This window comes from Oncorhynchus tshawytscha, linkage group LG02 (assembly GCF_018296145.1).
Source record: "Oncorhynchus tshawytscha isolate Ot180627B linkage group LG02, Otsh_v2.0, whole genome shotgun sequence".
In the NCBI taxonomy this organism is placed as follows: domain Eukaryota; kingdom Metazoa; phylum Chordata; class Actinopteri; order Salmoniformes; family Salmonidae; genus Oncorhynchus; species Oncorhynchus tshawytscha.
The window spans coordinates 49718937-49740198 of record NC_056430.1 but is presented as its reverse complement, the minus strand read 5'-3'; the positions used below and the strand labels follow the sequence as shown (position 1 = coordinate 49740198).

The 21262-nt window shown below is 41.2% G+C and overlaps 1 protein-coding gene across 9 annotated transcripts in view; it reads right to left on the bottom strand.

Annotated features, from left to right (window-relative positions):
* LOC112267818 (eukaryotic translation initiation factor 4B) overlaps window positions 1-21262 on the bottom strand; it is a 47262-nt gene that overhangs the window by 25450 nt on the left and 550 nt on the right. For 7 of the 9 annotated variants that reach the window (XR_006079236.1, XM_042300411.1, XM_042300424.1 and 4 more), the window contains exons 2-7: window positions 12692-12844; window positions 12231-12436; window positions 10612-10728; window positions 7261-7315; window positions 6801-6953; window positions 4636-4758 (exon numbers count right to left, since the gene is read on the bottom strand). Coding sequence is in view for 8 of the 9 variants with exons in the window: in XM_042300411.1 (XP_042156345.1) it covers window positions 4636-4758; window positions 6801-6953; window positions 7261-7315; window positions 10612-10728; window positions 12231-12436; window positions 12692-12844 (807 nt within the window). In the remaining variant the exon portion in view is untranslated. The remainder of the gene's footprint in view (window positions 1-4635; window positions 4759-6800; window positions 6954-7260; window positions 7316-10611; window positions 10729-12230; window positions 12437-12691; window positions 12845-21262) is intronic. The other 2 variants (XM_042300417.1, XM_042300421.1) reach the window with 1 other exon arrangement.

The following is a 21262-nucleotide window of genomic DNA, read 5'->3' as shown; positions in this document are numbered from 1 at the left end:
CATTAGACTTTTTATGGTGGTTTGATCGCGGGGGAGGTACTAGTAATGTCTGCAGTTTGGTTATTTGTTTCAAGTGTATTAGTCTATAAATAAATCTTTCCCAAAATTCGTCATCTCTCCCATGTCTTATTCAACTAGTAGCTGTTCTGAAATGTTTATTGCTTGCCTACATTTTACTCCCTCTGCTTAATATAACACACACACATTAATTATTTGTTTTGGTTGCCTATCCTGATGTGAAGTTTGTTCTATAGAAAGTATTTTGCTGGTGGTAACTTGTGGAAAAGACACCGACTGGAATGCAGCTTTAACCAGTCAGTATTCAGGATTAGCCACACCCGCTGTATAACATTTTATAGGCTAGACCTGCTGCTGCAATGTCCAACTGTCTCTCTACTTGAGCAACAGTCCACTCGTCTCGCACTATGCAGGTGATGCGTGAAAACATTGTCATTCCGATCCTGGCTGATAAGTTGATTTTTATTTGATTGATAAATATTTAAAAACTGTGCCTAAATAAATTAACTGAAATTACAATTTCCATTACTTTTTCAAAACCTTTTGGATTGGATGATTTTCCAAAACTTGTCCAGGCCTGGAAAACACCATTTTAAAAGTACATTACTTTTTCTAGGATTTTCATGACTGTACAAACCCTGTATATAGAAAAGTATGGTACAGCACCCAGCCCTAGATTTCACACTATTTTGTGAAATCAGCCAAATATATCCAAATCATATTTTATTAACCATACTTAATAAAAATATAAAAACGCATGAATGGGCTCTGGCAGTGCTCCTCCTGCTCCTCCTTGCACAAAGGTGGAGGGAGTGGTCCTGCTGCTGGGTTGTTGCCCTCCTACGGCCTCCTCCACGTCTCCTGATGTACTGGCCTGTCTTCTGGTAGCGCCTCCATGCTCTGGACACTACGCTGACATAGCAAACCTTCTTGCCACAGCTCGCATTAATGTCCCATCCTGGATGAGCTGCACTACCTGAGCCACTTGTGTGGGTTGTAGACTCCGTCTCATGCTACCACTAGAGTGAAAGCACCGCCAGCATTCAAAAGTGACCAAAACATCTGCCAGGAAGCATAGGAACTGAGAAGTTGTCTGTGGTCACCACCTGCAGAACCACTCCTTTATTGGGGGTGTCTTGCTAATTGCCTATAATTTCCACCTGTTGTCTATTCCATTTGCACAACAGCATGTGAGATTTATTGTCAATCAATCAGTGTTGCTTCCTAAGTGGACAGTTTGATTTCACAGAAGTGTGATTGACTTGGAATTACATTGTGTTGTTTAAGTGTTCCCTTTATTTTTTTGAGCAGTGTATGTAAAGAAAAAAGTATTTAATAATATTTCATTCATTCAGATCTAGGATGTGTTTATTTTTGTGTTCCCTTTATTTTTTTGAGGAGTGTATAATAATCAATAATTTTGCTCTTTATTTAGCCATCTTACATATAAAACCTTATTTGTTAATCAAAAATTGTGAATAACTCACCACAGGTAAATGAGAAGGGTGTGCTTGAAAGGATGCACATAACTCTGCAATGTTGGGTTGTATTGGGGAGAGCATTTTAAATAATTTTCCACACACAGTCTGTGCCTGTATTTCGTTTTCATGCTAGTGAGGGCTGAGAATCCACTCACATGGGTACGTGGTTGCAAAGGGAATCAGTGTCTTAGCAGTGTGACTTGCCAAGGAAAGAAACTGATCGCAGCCCTATCCAGAAATATTTTAGTGGCTTCTGATTAAATGACATTTTCACTAAACCGCTTGTTGCAATTTCGATGAGGCACTCTTGTTCAGATATCAGCAAGTGGACTGGAGGGCGGGCATGAAAGGGATAACGAATCCAGTTGTTTGTGTCGTCTGTTTTGGGAAAGTACCTGCGTAATTGCGCAAAGATGGAAAGACCTGTGTGTTGTCCTTGATAATGCAGACAAAAAAAGAGCTCCAACTTCTTAATCAGTCTCAATTTTGTCCCGCACATTGAATATAGCTGCAGAGAGTCCCTGTAATCCTACATTCAGATGATTCAGGCGAGAAAAAACATCACCCAGACAGGCCAGTCTTGTGAGAAACTAGTCATCATGCAAGCGGTCAGACAAGTGAAAATGACAGCCAGTAAACTAAGCTCATCTCTCAATATTTTTTTTATTTTTTTTTTAAGTGTCAATACTTTGCCTCTTGGTAACCAGCGCACCTCTGTATGTTGTAAAAGCGTTACATGGTCGCTGCCCATATCATTGCATAATGCAGAAAATCCACGAGAGCTCAGGGGCCTTGCTTTAACTTCTTGGTGACAGGGGGCAGTGTTTTCACGTCCGGATGAAATGCATGCCCAAATTCAACTGCCTGCTACTCACCCCCAGAAGACAAGATATGCATATTATTAGTAGATTTGGATAGAAACAATCTGAAGTTTCTTAAAACTGTTTGAATCATGTCTGAGTATAACAGAACTTATTTAGCAGGCGAAACTCCGAGGACAAACATTCAGATTTATTTTGGTTTTTGAGGTCACTCTTTTCAATGGGTTTTCATTGGGAATCCAAATTTCAAAGGGACCTTCTAGCAGTTCCTATCACTTCCACTGGATGTCAGTCTTTAGAAATTGGTTGAGGTTATTCCTTTATGTAATTTAGAAGTACGCCATCTTGAACGAAGGTCACTTGAAGTGTCTTGTTAGATAGAGGCGCGATAGAAAGCTAGCTAGTTTGTTTTCCTCCTGTATTGAACACAGATCATCCAGTCTTCAATTTTATTGATTATTTACGTTAAAAAATACCTAAAGTTGTATTACAAATGTAGTTTGAAATGTTTTGGCAAAGTTTACAGGTAACTTGAGATATTTTGTAGTCACATTGCGCAAGTTGGAACCGGTGCTTCTCTGGCTCAAACGCTCCAAATAAAAGGACATTTTGGATATACATTGACGGAATTAATCGAACAAAAGGACCATTTGTGATGTTTATGGGAGATATTGGAGTGCCAACAAAAGAAGCTCGTCAAAGGTAAGGCATGAATTATATTTTTATTTCTGCGTTGTGTGTCGCGCCTGCTGGGTTGAAATATGCTTCCTCTCTTTGATTACGGAGGTACTATCCTCAGATAATAGCATCGTTTGCTTTCGCGGAAAATACTTTTTGAAATCTGACATGTTGCATCTGTGATTTAATGAAAGTTTGATTTTTATAGTAATTTTAAAAATTTGGCTCTCTGCATTTTCCCTGGCTTTTGGCCAGGTGGGACACTAGCATCCCACATATCCCAGAGAGGTTAACTTCTTGGATATAGGGGGCGCTCTTTTAATTTATGGATAAAAAAACGTGCCCGTTTTAAGCGCAATATTTTGTCACGAAAAGATGCTCGACTATGCATATAATTGGCAGCTTTGGAAAGAAAACACTCTAAGGTTTCCAAAACTGCAAAGATATTATCTGTGAGTGCCACAGAACTCATGCTACAGGCGAAACCAAGATGAAACTTCAACCAGGAAATGGGCAGAATTTTTGAAGCTCTGTTTCCCATTGTCTCCTTATATGGCTGTGAATGCGCCGGGAATGAGCCTACCCTTTCTATCGTTTCTCTAAGGTGTCTGCAGCATTGTGACGTATTTGTAGGCATATCATTGGAAGATTGGCCATAAGAGACTACATTTACCAGGGGTCCGCCCGGTGTCCTTTGTCTAAATTGGTGCGTAATCTACAAGCTGCACGCAGTCATCCAGTGATTAAGAGGAGAGAGGAGGCTTTCAACGAACGATATATCATGAAGAGATATGTGAAAAACACCTTGAGGATTGATTCTAAACAACGTTTACCATGTTTCAGTCGATATTATGGAGTTAATTTGGAAAAAAGTTCGGCGTTTTGAAGACTGAATTTTCGTTTTTTTTGGTAGCCAAACGTGACGCACCAAACGGAGCAATTTCTCCTAAACAAATAATCTTTCAGGAAAAACTGAGCATTTTCTATCTAACTGAGAGTCTCCTCATTGAAAACATCTGAAGTTCTTCAAAGGTAATGATTTTATTTGAATGATTTTCTGGTTTTTGTGAAAATGTTGCCTGCTAATGCTAAATGCTACGCTAGCTGCGCTAGCTGTTACACAAATGCTTGTTTTGCTATGGTTGAGAAGCATATTTTGAAAATCTGAGATGACAGTGTTGTTAACAAAAGGCTAAGCTTGAGAGCTAGCATATTAATTTCATTTCATTTGCGATTTTCATGAATAGTTAACGTTGCGTTATGGTAATGAGCTTGAGGCTGTATTCACGATCCCGGATCCAGGATGGCTCGACGCAAGAAGTTAATGTGATTGGATGTTAATTATTTGACTAGGCTACCTGTATTTGACATTGTGTTGTTATTTTGCTCAACACTAGATGGTTTAATTGTATTTTTGGCAGTAAAACGAGGCTACTCCGGTGAGAGAGAGAAAAACATAACCAAATGTATAGCCCTGTTGGAAAATCTAAATGTGAAGATTTTTTTGAATTTTATATTTTGAAAGGTGAATCACATTTTTATATGGCATACCCCCGAAGGCATTGCACGTATCCCCAGTTTGGGAATACCTGGTCTAGATTGATGACGATCCGTTAATTTTTGAGCAATGGTTTCACCTCCGTTCTCACCTCCCCGGTCGTCATAGCGGTCTCTGCCGCCAAAGCCGCGGTCCCGGTCGCCGAAGCCGCGGTCGTTGTCCCTTCGCAGCCCGTCACGGTCTCCGTAGCGGTCGCGTGACCCTGAGAGGAAACGAAGGAGTTAATGGGACTATGAAAGGGATGCAAATCAAGTAACACAAATGCAAATCAAATCTCTTGAGATCAAGAAACATTAAGAAAAAATGTCAAAAGGATGCAGTTCTTTTCACACAGTGCAAGATAAGAACTGGAACTATGTGGACGGCATAAAACATACCCATGCGTGCTTGACATTTCAAATAAAAAGTGTAGCATGAAAAAAAAAAAAAGTATGAGGTAGCATGACGCTTTGAGACAATGGTAGCAACATTTGAAATGGCAGGGTAGCCTAGTGGTTAGAGCGTTGGACTAGTAACCGGAAGGTTGCAAGTTCAAACCCCCTAGCTGACAAGGTACAAATATGTCGTTCTGCCCCTGAACAGGCAGTTAACCCACTGTTCCTAGGCCGTCATTGAAAATAAGAATTTGTTCTTAACTGACTTGCCTAGTTAAATAAAGGTAAAATAAAATAAAATACTGCTTTGAAAGTTGATAAACTTGTAATTTCACTTCTGAGAAAATTGCCTTTGAATATTTTGGTATCTACACCCATTCAGCATCGTTCACATCCTCTTAAGCTTTAGCCCCACCCACCCCGTTTCGCTCTCGGAGCGTTCATAACGCACACCTGATGCTCTGGCTGATGATTTGTTTACCTCTGGATAACATGGAACAGCCTAACCAGCTCTGCTGGCAACAATTTCATTACGCTTTTTTGCTGACACCGGCCATATTCAATGGGTGTTGTACACTTTTCGGCGTTGTCGAGACCGCAATTTCAGGTGAATTTCTCAACAAAACGTGAACAAGAAAAGGAGGTATTTCGGCTATAAAAATAATCTTTATTGAACAAAATGAACATTTGTTGTTTAACTGGGAGTCTCGTGAGTGAAAACATCCGAAGCTCAAAGGTAAACGATTTAATTTGATTGCTTTTCTGATTTTCGTGACCAAGCTTCCTGCTGCTAGCTGGACATAATGCCATGCTAGGCTATCGATAAACTTACAAATGCTTGTCTTGCTTTGGCTGTAAAGCATAATTTCAAAATCTTAGATAACAGGGTGATTAACAAAAAAGCTGTGTTTCACTATATTTCACTTGTGATTTCATGAATATGAACATTTTCTAGTAAGATTTTTGTTGTCCGTTGTGTTACGCTAATTAGTGTAGTTGATGACAATTCTCCTGGATCCGGGAGGGGTAGTTCTAAGTTAAGACATGAACCTAGCAAGCTAAACAACGTGTAAGATTACACATGTCACGTAATGTTAGCTAATGAGCCAGCCAGCTAACGTTAGCTTGTTAAAACAACAATGAACATAGTGGCACATAAATAATGCCACGTTTGCCCTTAGTTTAAAGATGTAATCTGGAGACAGGTGTTTCTGCCATCTCTTTAGCTATCATACTTTAATTCCACCGATTTCAAAACTCAACCCTCCAGAAAGTGGACACATGTAGCTCCACTACACAATTTTTTTTTAAACCCGCATTCGACAGGATTACCAACACAGACTGTAATAGAAGCCCTCTATATGGCAGACCAATCCAAATTTCTCTCTCGGCATGTCCAGCCCACTCATCTCAGCCAATCATGGCTAGTGGGAAGGTTGCTGGCTTTTTCTGTGGCTTTACCAGAATCGTAATTAACACATTTTATTCATATTTAAAGATGGAATACAAGTTTGTTAAGGCACATGAAAGTTGCCATGTTCCAGAATGTATATCTGCCAAAATAACGCATTTTGATGAAAAAAAATGTTGGTTTTACTCAAATGTCTCTCCTGTGAAGTCGTGACTTGCAACATATGCTTAGTTTCCTGAAACGGGTCACAAAGGACATTAGAAGGTCTGCCCCAGCATCTTTAGCGACACTGTGCCTTCTCTGTCCTTCCTTGGTGAACCCGTCCTTACATGCTTGCAAAAGCTAAGCTGTGAGGTGTTGCCCTCAGAATTTCAGCAGGCTGCTTTAAAAGAAGCTTGCTGAGTGCATTCATATAGTCTATAGATATGTGGCTCTTTTAGCTTAGAGGGAAACGCTTACCAAATGCGGATTCCTCTCTCTTTGGGGGTCCATCGTCGGTGTTTGCAGTGGGCCGGGCCCTCCAGTCATCACTGTCTGTCTTGTCGGGGCCTGCCATGTCTCCCATGCGGCCCATCCGGTCTCGTCCACCCATCTGACCATTGTCTCTCCCCTCTGGCCATTCAAGGTTAGGGATCAAATGATAAAAGCCCACACAGTAAATGCTCCACCCAAATGCTTTATTCGTACACCACAACAGATGAAGTTTGGGCTACAATGGACTTCAGCAGTGTTTTTTAGCCGGGCACTGGTAGGGAAATGTGGAATGTGCATGAATTGACCTCCTGACACATATGGTTTGCAAGATAGATTAAGATTAAGCCAAGTCCTGGACCGAAAAGCATTTTCTATATTTAATTGAAAATACTAAATCGGTGCATCATTAATTCAGAAGGAAGGTCATGGGTTGTGTGTAACTTACCCTTGTCATTGGACTGATCTGCAATATCCACCCGGATCCTGCGGTTTCCCAAGTTCTATTAGGTCAGAGGCAGGAAACAAACTCAGACATGCAAGTCATTACCAGTAATGTGGCCTAAGTGACCAACTAATCTCCTTTCAATAATAGCATGTTCCAGCATCATAGATTGAATACTATTTACCAGTCACTAACAGTTAAATTCCATATATTTGTCTTGAGCACTCAAAGTAATTTCACTAATGATTCATGGAAAGCTCAAAGTAATAAATCAACAGCACATTGTTTATTTTTATCTACAGTTATAGTTGGAAGTTCACATACACCTTAGCCAAATACATTTAAACTCAAGTTTCACAACTCCTGACATTGAATCCTAGTCAAAATTCCCTGTCTTAGGTCAGTTAGGATCACCACTTTAATTTTAAGAATGTGAACATGTCAGAATAATAGTATAGAGAATTATTTATTTCAGCTTTTATTTCTTTCACCACATTCCCAGTGAATCAGAAGTTTACATACACTCAATTAGTATTTGGTAGCGTTGCCTTTAAATTGTTTAACTTGGGTCAAACGTTTTGGGTAGCCTTCCACAAGCTTCCCACAATAAGTCGGGTGACACACACTTTTTCAATTCTGCACAGAACTTTACTATGAGATTGAGGTCAGGGCTTTGTGATGGCCACTCCAATACCATGACTTCATTTTGCCACAACTTTGGAAGTATGCTTGGGGTCATCGTCCATTTGGAAGACCCATTTGCGACCAAGCTTTAAATTCCTGACTGATGTCTTGAGATGTTGCTTCAATATATCCACATCATTTTCCTCCCTCATGATGCCATCTATTTTGTGAAGTGCACCAGTCCCTCCTGCAGCAAAGCACCCCCACAACAAGATGCTGCACCCCTGTGCTTCACGGTTGGGATGGTGTTCTTCAGCTTGCAAGCCTCCCCCTTTTCCTCCAAACATAACGATGGTCATTATGGCCAAACAGTTCTATTTTTGTTTCATCAGACCAGAGGACAAAAAGTACAATATCCCCATGTGCAGTTGCAAACTGTAGTCTGGCTTGTTTTAAATGGAGGTTTTGGAGCAGTGGCTTCTTCCTTGCCGAGTGGCCTTTCACGTTATGTCGATATAGGACTTGTTTGACTGTGGATATAGATACTTTTGTACCCGTTTCCTCCAGCATCTTCACAAGGTCCTTTGCTGTTGTTCTGGGATTGATTTGCACAGTCAACTTAGTGTATGTAAACGTCTGACCCACTGGAATTGTGATACCGTGAATTATAAGTGAAATAATCTGTCTGTAAACAATTATTGGAAAAATTACTTAGGACATCTACTTTGTACATGACACAACTGACTTGCCAAAACTATAGTTTGTTAACAAGACATTTGAGTGGTTGAAAAACAAGTTAATGACGCCAACCTAAGTGTATGTAAACTTTCGACTTCAACTGTATGTCCCTTGAAGTAAACTATAGACAAGTTTGGTTGTTAAGCAACAAAACCTGAGCAACTATGGGGCAAAACAGACGAGCTGGCTTAGATTGTTGACAACATGTAAACTATATTTTGTCTCTTACTGAAAACAAATACATTTGAACAATGAGCACTTTTGTCTCAAATACATCACAGTTGTTGGTTAGTATTGACATGAAATCTGCCATAACAAGACATGGTATCAAGAACAAGATTAAACGAGTCACTTACAATTCCCCACATGGCAGTTTGTCATTGTTGTGGCTATCCAGAATCACAACCCAGAATTCTGCCCCATTGAAGTGTGTGTATGATTTGTGACATTGTCAACTAACCCAAACTATTACCAAAACTGAATGGATGTTGTGATTGATATAATCAAATGTACAGTGGGGCAAAAAAAGTATTTAGTCAGCCACCAATTGGGCAAGTTCTCCCACTTAAAAAGATGAGGCCTGTAATTTTCATCATAGGTACACTTAAACTATGACAGACAAAATGAGAAAAAAAATCCAGAAAATCACATTGTAGGATTTTTTATGAATTTATTTGCAAATTATGGTGGAAAAGTGTTTGATCACCTACAAATAAGCAAGATTTCTGGCTCTCACAGACCTGTAACTTCTACTTTAAGAGGCTCCTCTGTCCTCCATTCGTTACCTGCATTAATGGCACCTGTTTGAACTTGTTATCAGTATAAAAGACACCTGTCCACAACCTAAAACAGTCACACTCCAAACTCCACTATAGCCAAGACCAAAGAGCTGTCAAAGGACACCAGAAACAAAATTGTAGATCTGCACCAGGCTGGGAAGACTGAATCTGCAATAGGTAAGCGGCTTGGTTTGAAGAAATCAACTGTGGGAGCAATTATTAGGAAATGGAAGACATACAAGACCACTGATAATCTCCCTCGATCTGGGGCTCCACAAAAGATCTCACCCCGTGGGGTCAAAATGATAACAAGAACGGTGAGCAAAAATCCCAGAACCACACGGGGGGACCTAGTGAATGACCTGCAGAGAGCTGGGACCAAAGTAACAAAGCCTACCATCAGTAACACACTACGCCGCCAGGGACTCAAATCCTGCAGTGCCAGACGTGTCCCCCTGCTTAAGCCAGTACATGTCCAGGCCCATCTTAAATTTGCTAGAGAGCATTTGGATGATCCAGAAGAAGATTGGGAGAATGCTGAGTTGCATCCAAAGAACACCATACCTACTGTGAAGCATGGGGGTGGAAACATCATGCTTTGGGGCTGTTTTTCTGCAAAGGGACCAGGAGGACTGATCCGTGTAAAGGAAAGAATGAATGGGGCCATGTATCTAGCCAGTCTCCAGATCTCAACCCCATAGAAAATCTTTGGAGGGAGTTGAAAGTCCGTGTTGCCCAGCAACAGCCCCAAAACTTCACTGCTCTAGAGGAGATCTGCATGGAGGAATGGGCCAAAATACCAGCAAGTTCGTGTGAAAACCTTGCGAAGACTTACAGAAAACGTTTGACCTCTGTCATTGCCAACAAAGGGTACTTTTGTTATTGACCAAATACTTATTTTCCACCATAATTTGCAAATAAATTCATTAAAAATCCTACAATGTGATTTTCTGGATTTTTTTTCTCATTTTGTCTGTCATAGTTGAAGTGTACCTATGATGAAAATTACAGGCCTCTCTCATCTTTTTAAGTGGGAGAACTTGCACAATTGGTGGCTGACTAAATACTTTTTTGCCCCACTGTATATGTGATGAATCCTAATTAGAGACAGACATTTGGTTCATCATGCTCATCATTGATCTCATTGTTCCTAGATCAGGGACCTCGAATTAAGACCCTCAATCCTTTCTCTCCTCAGTGTGTTGTTTCTTACCTCCTCGTTGAGAGTCAGCGCCCTCAAGAGGGAGTCCACGTCGTCAAACTCTGCGTAGCCAAAGCCCTTCAGCCTCTCTGGGTTACTGGGCTCCCGTGGCAAGCGCACCGCACTGATCTGAGAACAGAGGGGAGACGTGGACCAGTGAGAAGGTGAGAGAGTGCTGATGGAGAACTGCACTGGTCTGAGGTCAGAAATAAGACAGACGAGTGAATGCGAGAGGAACTCCACGACATAGTCTCAGAAGAGGGGAAATACTGCAGTGACATAAAATGAATGGGTATATTGTTGGTATGGTACAGGTAGAGTCAACGTGCGGGGGCAACGGTGTTCGAGGTAATATGTACCTTGTAGAGTTAGTAAAGTGACTATGCACAGATAACAGAGAAGCAACAGTAGGGGGGGCAAAACAAATAGTGAGGGCAGACATTTGATTAGATGTCCAGGAATCTTATGGCTTGGGTGTAGAAGCTGTTTAGAAACCTCTTCGACCTAGACTTGGTGTTTCAGTACCTGCTTGATGTCTGGTAGCAGAGAGAACAGTCTATGACTAGGATGGCTGGAGTCTGAATTTTAAGGGCCTTCCTCTGACATCGCCTGGTACAGAGGTCCAGGATGGCCGGAAGCCATCACTAACCCCAATGACGTACTGGGCCGCACGCACTACCCTCTGTAGTGCCTTGCGGTCGGAGGCAGAGCAGTTGCCATAACATGAAGTGATTCAACCCTCGATGGCACAGCTGTCAAACTTTTTGAAGATCTGAGGACCATGCCAAATCTTTTCAGTCTCCTGAGGGGAAATAGGTTTTGTCGTGCACACTTCACGACTGTCCTGGTGTGCTTGGACCACGTTAGTTTGTTGGTGATGTGGACGCCAAGGAACATGAAGCTCTCAACCTGCTCTCCTACAGCCCCGTCGATGAGAACGGGGGAATGCTAGGTCCTCTTTTTCCTGTAGTCCACAATCATCTCCTTTGTCTTGATCACATTGAGGGAGAGGTTGTTATCCTTGCACGGCAGTCAGGTCTCTGACCTCCTCCCCATAGGCTGTATCATCGTTGTCTGTGATCACTGTTGTGTCATCGGCAAACTTAATGGAGTTGGAGTCATGCCTGGCTGTGCAGTCATAATAACGATTAAGTCGAATTACACAATTACAGATTCATAAGCTTCCTATTCAATCTGCAGCCTATGGCTGCCTGAATAAATAATTAACTTAGTTTAAAGAACTTATAAGCTTAATGTTAAGTGCTAAGCTTATATCACACGACAATTTATGTTTGTTAATATGTACAGTAGGTGTAATAATCCAATCTATTATCATATGTAGCCTATAACAATGTTGGGAAAATATTTAAATTGGTTCTATATTCAGTTAGCACAGCATGTATGCATTCATATGTTCTCATTTTAGAAGGGATGTTCTCGTGACAGTTTTAACAAAGTTTTTGAAAATCGCAATTCATTATCGCAAGTAAAATATCGGGCCCAATAAATTCACAATTAGATATTTTGTCCAAATCGTGCAGCCCTAGGTATGACCAACATTTTTGCGCCACTTTGTGCATACTGAGCATGACACATATTTTGTCCCCATTTGATAACAGCTGAGAACATACCGCTAGGCCCCGGAAGAAGTCCTTGATAGATTCCTCTGAGACGTCGTAGGGCAGGTTGCCCAGGAAGGCTGTGTAGGGGGGGCTGCGTGGGAGGCGTGAGCGGTCCACATTGGGCTCACGGGCCGACCGTGGCGCTGTGGGCAGGATGTTACGGTCTATTGCGGGGGCCCGGTAACTGTCCTCCCCTGTGTGCCAGGAGGTGGACACTGAGGGAGAGAATGAGGGATTTGTTTTTCCAGAGACAAATGGATTTCAATGGATAGCTGAGACATTACAGAAAAATTGTGTGAAACAACAAGACATGACTCCCAATGGAACATGACAGAGAAGCATGTTAGCTCTTTACAAGACATTTCACAGATCTGAGACATCCTGTACATTGCATTTTGAAACCCTGGAAAGTTTGTTCCTTTGGATGAGCCCCCATATGAATCTTCATCAAGAATCAAGTTGTCCCTCACCATCTCCTTCCAGGTCATCGGTCTCATCAGCCCAGCTGGTGGACTTGGCGTAGCTGGGTTGCGGTGGTGGAGCGTTGCCCCCACTCCCACTGTCCTCTGCGAGGAAGTCAGTGAGGGTCAGAGTCTTCCCCTTCTTATTCCCCTTTTTCTTAGCTGGAAAGGGATAGAGTTGAGACATAAGTGGACTGCATTGAAGTGAAATGAACACAGGTGAACTCTCCAAAAACAAACCCTAATCACTGCCTGCCTTCTGCGTTTTCTCGTCTGAATGGTCTGGATTAGTGTGGTTGTCAGTCCGTTTCTGCTTTTTGAGAACTCCTTGTTGAACCGTCATGTCAAACATTGGCAAGAGGGCAAACAGATCTGGGATCAGGCCAGGTCTGGATGGGTGTAACCAATATGGCTCCAACTGGTGTATTTCTTAAACCTATCCAGAGTATATCCACGTATTTGAAAACCGAAGGGGTAAGGGGACAGGTTTAAGGGTTGTATTGGGACCAGGCATGGGAATAATTGTAATGATTGGGAGTCCCATAAGGTGGCGCACAATTGGTTGGGGTAAGCAGTTATTGTAATAAGAATTTGTTCTTAATTGACTTGCCTAGTTAAAAATGTTGAAAAATTATAATAATAAATTATAATATTTGTAGGATATGGCTTCAAGTCATTACATCAGCCAGTGTCCTCAAAATTGAAGACACACAGCAGGTGGATGGAGAGCTCTTACATAAGATAAAGAGTGTACATTTTGAAGACACTCACTGATGTAATGACATGAAGCCATAGCCCACTACACGCGGTCCATTAAACTTGATGTGTGCCTCCCGAGTGGCGCAGTGGTTTAAGGCGCTAGCTGTGCCACTAGAGATTCTGGGTTCGGGTCCAGGCTCTGTCGCAGCCGGCCACGACGGGGGGCATGGGGCGGCGCACAATTGGCCCAGCATCGTCCGAGTTAGGGGAGGGTTTGACCGGCAGGGATGTCCTTGTCCCCGCACACTAGCAACTCCTGTGGCAGGCTGAGCGCAGTGCACGCCAACACGGCGGCCAGGTGTACGGTGTGTTCCTACAACACATTGGTGAGGCTGGCTTGCGGGTTAAGTGGGCATTGTGTTAAGAAGCATTGCAGCTTGGTTGGGTTGTGTTTCGCCTCTCCCAAGTCCGTACGGGACTTCCAGCGATGAGCCAAGAATATAACTACCAATTGGATACCACAGAATAAATAAAAAAACTACTAGCAGCCCATCCCCTTGTTTCACAAACCACAAAGACACAGTATCCATATGGAGCTAATGGAAATGCTGGATAAACTAAAGTGCATCGTTTTCACATACTGCCATTGACATTCTCTGAAAAAAGGAAAATAGCCAATTGGTTGAGAAAAGGGCTCAAACCGCCCTTCTTGCTGACAGCGGCACACAAACAATTGCTGAATTTGAACCGCTGTTGTGGATCGCTCTGGTCCAGCAGCATTTCAGATAAGGGAGCAACATTGCGCTGACCATGATAAGGAAACAGTGTGTGTCTAATGGGCCTTGATAGTGTGTGTGTGTGGGGCCAGATGAGCCTTGGCACGACTCACCCATTCTAAAACCGGGAGTGGTCTCTATCGCTGAATATTAACCGCCACTAAGTTGCAAAGTTCCAAAACAAACTGGGCATCACAGACAAGTGCTTTTACAACTCAAATTACAAGTAGGTATTAGAGAAGGGCACAACGCAAAATGTCAGTTTCTCCTGTTTGCAGAAACTGAGTTTGATTGTTTTTCAAGGGAAAGGTCACTTCAGAAAGTATTCAGACCCCTTGACTTTTTCCACATGTTGCTGTGTTACAGCCTGATTTTGAAATGGATTAAATTGAGATTTTGTCACTGGCCTAGTACACACAACATCCCATAATGTCAAAGTGGAATTGTTTTTGAAATTATTTACAAATTGAAAATGAAAATCTGAAATGTTTTGAGTCAATAAGTATTCAACCCCTTTGCTATGGCCAGTCTAAATAAGTACAGGAGTAAAACATTGCTTAATTATTCACATAATAAGTTTCAATAATCATGTTTTTTTTTTTTTTTTAAATGACTACGGTCCCTCAGTCGAGCAGTGAATTTCAAACAGATTTAACCACAAAGACCAGGGAAGTTTTCCAACTCTTCACAAAGATGGGTAAAAAAAAAAGCACACATTGATATCCATTTGAGCATGGTGAAGTTATTAATTACACTTTGGATAGTGTACCAATACACCCAGTCACTACAAAGACACAGGCATCCTTCTGAAGGATTTCACCATGAGGCCAATGGTGACTTTAAAAACAGCTAATGAATGTAATTGCAGTGCTAAGAGAAGACTGAGGATGGATCAACAACAATGTAGTTACTCCACAATACTAACCTAATTGACAGAGTGAAAATGAAGCCTGTACAGCTAAAAAAATATATTCCAAAACATGTATCCTGTTTGCAACAAAAAAAGTAATACTGCAGTACCTTACTATGTCCCACTCTCCATATTTTCAAGCATAGTAGTGGCTGCAGCATGTTATGAGTAAGCTTGTAATCATTAAGGACTGGGGTGTTTTTCAGGATGAAAAAAGAAACAGAATTAAGGTAAGCACAGGCAAAATCCTAGACAAACCCCTGGTTCAGTCTGCTTTACCCCAGACACTGGGAGATGAATTCACCTTTCAGCGGGACAATAACCGAAAACACAATGCCAAATATACACTGGAGTTGCTTGCCAAGACGACATTGGATGTTTCTGAGTGGCCGTGTTACAGTTTTGAATAAAATCAATGGCACGACTTGAACATAGCTGTCCAGCTATGATCAACAACCAACTTGACAGCGCTTGAAGAAATTTGAAAATAATAAAATGTGCAAATATTGTACAATTTTGTTGTGCAAAGCTCTTAGACTAACCCAGAAAGACTCACAGCTGTAAATCGCTGCCAAAGGTGATTCTAACATGTATTGACTCAGTGGGAATACTTAGTAAATTAGATATCTGTATTTCATTTTCAATACATTTGCAAAACATGTCCCACTATTATTATGGGGTTTTGTACATAGATGGGCGAGGGAAAAAATATATTTAATACATTTTTAATTCAGGGTGTAACAACAAAATGTGGAATAAGTTCAGGGGTATGACTACTTTCTGAAGGTACATTAGGCATGTGTGAGACGCACTCATCAAAATTTGTTTTTGTGGCCCAGAAATGGTTGACTACTGGTTCTAGGGGTGTCAATGGACCCAGCTCTTCTGATGGAGCAGGTTTGGGCTGTTTATTTTGGTTTGAAGCAGACTGAGAAAAACTTAGGGCTGGCAGCTTAATTGTGAAAATCCCAGCTGTCAGGAAATTCTTTTCACACACTACAGAGCATCACAGCCCATTTATAATTGGCATCTAGTCAGTGGGTCACACACTGTTTACAATGGATGATGGCACCAGTGCAATGAGTAGCAACAAATACAATAAATGCACACTTGAATTGTATTAGTTAGTTATGAGCTTTATCCATCCTGGCAACTAGCTACTGTAGCTTTATTAAATCCTAGCAAACAGCCTACAGGCCTATGTGCAAGGTATTGTATCATTATTATGAATTATCTGAAACCAACTTAAGGATAGTCCCGGTCAGTATTAAATAGAACGTTGCGGCCCCGCCCACCTGTGCAGATAACTTGGTTACCCCATTGGCTCACAGCAAACACTTGACATTTTTCAAATACACTTATCTTGTCTGCTTGTTTTAGTCAATTACAAAAACTACATTTAAATAAAACATTACGTTTCAACACTCCCAAGTGTTCTCACTAATTAGAAAAACATAATATTGTAGGGCTTCCATCATGTCCCTTATCATGATGGCGCTAATGTTAGCAACGAGAGTGCTAACTAGCTACCAACCAGAAAATGAAGCTGACCAACACAGACAGACTGTAAAACTACAAGTAGTGAGTCGACTTACAAACAGACTATACTAAACAAGTCAAACGTCTTACCTGTGATTAAATGTTTTCCACACACACAACCATGTGTAGCCTACTTGGACACCGGATCACCACAATTACCCACCCTTCTACATACACTGAATAGCCTGAAGCAACAGGGCTCTTCACACAGCCTCCATTTCCCAAGTGGGAGCATTGCAAACCGTAGGTCGGGATTTTTGACCTGGTTACACCACAGCAGCTTTTCCCATGTCTTATAATTGTTAAATAAAAATCTACAACAAAGTTTGCTCTTTTACAATGGGGGTTAATGGGGAAAAAATGTCCCCAATTTGTGAGCGTGGTCGAGGGGAATTCCTTCTTATGACATGAATACAGACTCAGTGTATAGCCAGTGAGTCATTCTTGCCAATCAATGTAGTAAGCTAGCTAGCCCCCTTGCCAATGTAGCCATCATGCCAAAGCTAGCTAACTAGTTATACAAATCAATTTAGAACTAGATGGTTCGTAGCTATTTATCAACACAAATTCAGCTCACTAGCTAGTTACTAACCAATATGTAGACCCTTACTGGTTTTAGCGCATATTGATGATAGTATCTTTTGGACGGGGCAGTATTATTAACAGACCCAACGTTCATCCTGAAAGTTCAAACTGTTTTGGAAATGAGGAATGTAGCGATCTATCAGCGATACAAAAAAAAAGTTAAATTACTACACACATCTATAGGGTTAGTGATCCCACACAACCATATCTCCATGTTACAGCGAATTTTTACGGAAAACAGAAGAAAGACAGTCGACTACCTCTGCTAACTAGGTATCTGCGCCAATTCACCTTTAAACAGAACATGTAAGGTCCATGGACTATAAGGAGTAACGTTAGGCTCCTTTAGTCCAATATTGGGCCAGCTACCTACCTATTGTCATTACACCCACTTGCTTATGGCGTCCGCATGCTTCAGTTTGGCTGGCGCCTAGCCAGTGTGCTTGCATACTCCCTTTCTCTTGAAAAACTAGAAAAGTGCCAATAGTACTGTTTGTCCATTTTGAGATGCCGTGGCCAGTATACATTCCTCGAAATATCATTTATCTAAAATAACTCAAGAAAACTGTCAAATCATACGTTTTTGCAGAGGATATCTTAGTCGCACAATTTTACATATAACTAAGATGTTTGGGGCAGTATTTCTCAGTGGAAAAATGTGCATGAAAGCAAGTCGTCTCGTTGAATGACACGAGACACTTCATTGACCAATCACCGAAGGGGCTTAACCTCTTGAATGTAGGGGGCAGTATTTTGATGTTTGGATGAAAAACATACCCAAATGAAACTGCCTATTTCTCAGGCCCAGAATCTAGAATATGCATATAATTGTCAGAATAGGATAGAAAACACTAAAGTTTCCAAAACTGTCAAAATATTGTCTGTGAGTATAACAGAACTGATATCGCAAGCAAAAACCTGAGGAAAATCCAACCAGGAAGTGCTGTTTTTCCTGAAACATCTGTTCCATTGCATGCCTTCCCTCCATTTAAAGGGATATTAACCAGATTCCTTTTCCTATGGCTTCCACGTGGTGTGAACAGTCTTTAGACATAGTTTCAGGCTTTTATTCTGAAAAATGAGCGAGAAAGATCACATTGCGTAATTGAATGGCTGGATGCCAGCAGAGTTTTGCATGCGTGAGCAGCTTGGAGCAGACATTTTCTCTCTCACTCCTATTGAAAAAGCAACGGTCCGGTTGAAATATTAGCGATTATGTTAAAACAACCTGAGGATTGATTATAAAAAACGTTTGACATGTTTTTACGAACTTTACGGATACTATTTGGAATTTTTGTCTTCCCCGTCGTGACCGCTCGAGCCTGTGGATTTCTGAACATAGCGCGCCAACCAAATGGAGGTTTTTGGATAAAAATACATCTTTATGGAACAAAAGGAACATTTATTGTGTAACTGGGAGTCTCGTGAGTGCAAACATCCGAAGATCAAAGGTAAGCGATTCATTTTATTGCTTTTGTGACCAATCTACTTTGCTGCTATCTGTTTGTAATGTTTTGTCTGCTGAGATGTCCTAACATAAACGCTTGGATAGCTTTCGCCGAGAAGCTTTTTTGGAATCTGACACGCCAGGTGGATTAACAACAAGCTACGCTGTGTTTTGCTATATTGCACTTGTGATTTCATGAAAATTTTATATGTTTAGTAATTTAATTTGAATTTGGCAGTCTGCAAAATGATCCCGCTAACGGGATGGGTGTGCCAAGAAGTTAAGACTTCTACTGCCAACTTCGTCTTGTCTCGAGAAAAACATGTTGTGCCCGAACAACTGGAAGAACCTTTGTTTGAACACCAAAACATCACAAAATGTCAAACTGGTCCAAACTGTTTTGGCTGGGAAGCATGCAGGCACCTTTCGTCAGAAAAAGACTGCTGATGGGGAAAACTGCTCGAGTTAAAGTGGAACTGACAGAATTTTAGCAACATTAAATCTTAATCAAATCTGTTTTATATAGACCGCCCAGGAAGACTATGACACCTTTTTTGTAAGCACTTAGATATGGTCATTTTCATAAATTTATAGAATGTTTGGGAATGCGTGTAGTAAGGCATTTCTGAAAACTCGATAGCAATAGAGTTGGAAAACAGCCATGCGTTTGGACAATTAATTGACACTGCAGTAAATAAAAACCAAATTTTTTAAAATCAGTCTTGTCCAGGACCGAAGACTATGCAGACCTGTGCGCCATATCCAATCAGAGCTACAGTAGGCCTATAGGCAAATAAGTCATATGGGCCTGCCATAATTCACTTTGAACTGGACTGTGTGTTTACAGGCAGTAGCAACATCGTGACTTTAGATCATTAGAACACATTTGCCAAAAAATACACCTGAATAGATTTCTGCAAATATGTAAACACCACAGGAGTCCTCTTACATTTGGCAACTTCACAGTCCTATTGAGTAAACAACCATGAAAAAGGTAGGCCCTCTCTCCCTCAGTTGCATATAGCACATCAACAAGAACAACAACTAATGCTAGCCTGAGCGAGATAAGCCAAAATCTAATGAGGGAACATTAGATAAACCCTCTCAAACTTTTTCAGCTAGTTGGCCATCAAAATTGCACTGATAAACGATGGGGAACAGTAGCCTGCTTGTCCTTCTGCAACTTGCCTGCCAATGCCGGAACCCAGCAAGAGCTTGACAGCAGCTAATGGGGATCCATAATAAATACAAATGCATACTTGTCCCAACCCATGTTTTGACAACTGAATGAGAACTTGCCTGCCCGCCCATGTGATCGACGCCAAATACATTTGACAACTAAGAGATATGCTAACTGTGGATAAGTCGCTTCGCTAGATTCAAATGTCTTGCTAGCTAACCAAATGACATCCGCATCTCTAGCTGTAGCCAACGAAAAACGATATGAAGGGGGAAAAGGTTAGTCGTTCTCCCACTCCTCCAATGACATGACATCCTCCCGGCAGCTAAATAGCAAACATTAGGCTCCGCGTTTTTAGCTTGCTAAATAAACAGCTAGCCACATAAATACGCTAGCCCAGGGGTGTCAAACTCAAGCACACGGGCAATATTGAAAAATATATATATATTTGCGGGCCAGACATACTACTTTATTTTACAAAAACTTGCAACCCTAATTGGCCATTGCTTTATTCGAAAAGTGTGGCCATTTATAATGTCCACTTTCAGGATGCTGTATATAGTATTAACATTAAAACAAAAGATAAAGAATATTTGTCCAGCCTCGTCCATGTTAGGCGAAGGTTTGGCTCGTGTAGGCCTTCATTGTAAAATAAGAATGTGTTCTTAACTGACTTGCTTAGTTAAATAAAGGTTAAGGCCTAGTGGCTATGATATAATCAAATATGAAAAAGTTGGAGACGCCACTGATGGTTAGTACGAAAATCTCCCACTGCCAGAATCCCCCCCAATTTCCTTAATTTTTGTGGCTAGAGTCAAATATTTTCTATAGAACAAACTTCCCGTTAGAATAGGTAACCGAAATGAATAATGTGTCTCATATTAAACATAGTGAGAGTACAATGTTGGTCTGCAATAAACATTTCAGAACAACTATGGCTGAATTATTATCCTTACACTTTCAAAAATACTTGTCGAATAAGACATGGGAGAGATGATGCATTTTGGCAAAGAGATTTATTTATAGACTAATACAAATCAGTAGCGGATTTATGTACGGGCGAAATGTGCAGCTTCTTGCCAAGCCCTGGTGCGGGCGGGGACTGGCTGCACCGGGCGCCATACAAACTAGAACCGCCACATACACTTGAAACAAATAGCCAACCCAAAAACTGCAGACAAAAATGCTTTCTGCTACTAAGATCAGTGACATGTAGGCTAAACTAACAACGGAGTTTAGAGCAGAAATCTCAACTAGCAAGCAATCCGCAACAATGAAATACGCGAAATGGGGGGAGAATTCTGGCACAACACCGGAAACTGTCGTACTTCACCCATCGGTTACCAAAAATCATCTCTAATCCGGGGACCCAAATGCACACGTGGGGAATTTATTGGGAATCCCATGCCATTCAACCCAAACCCTACTCCAAGAAATTCGCTTG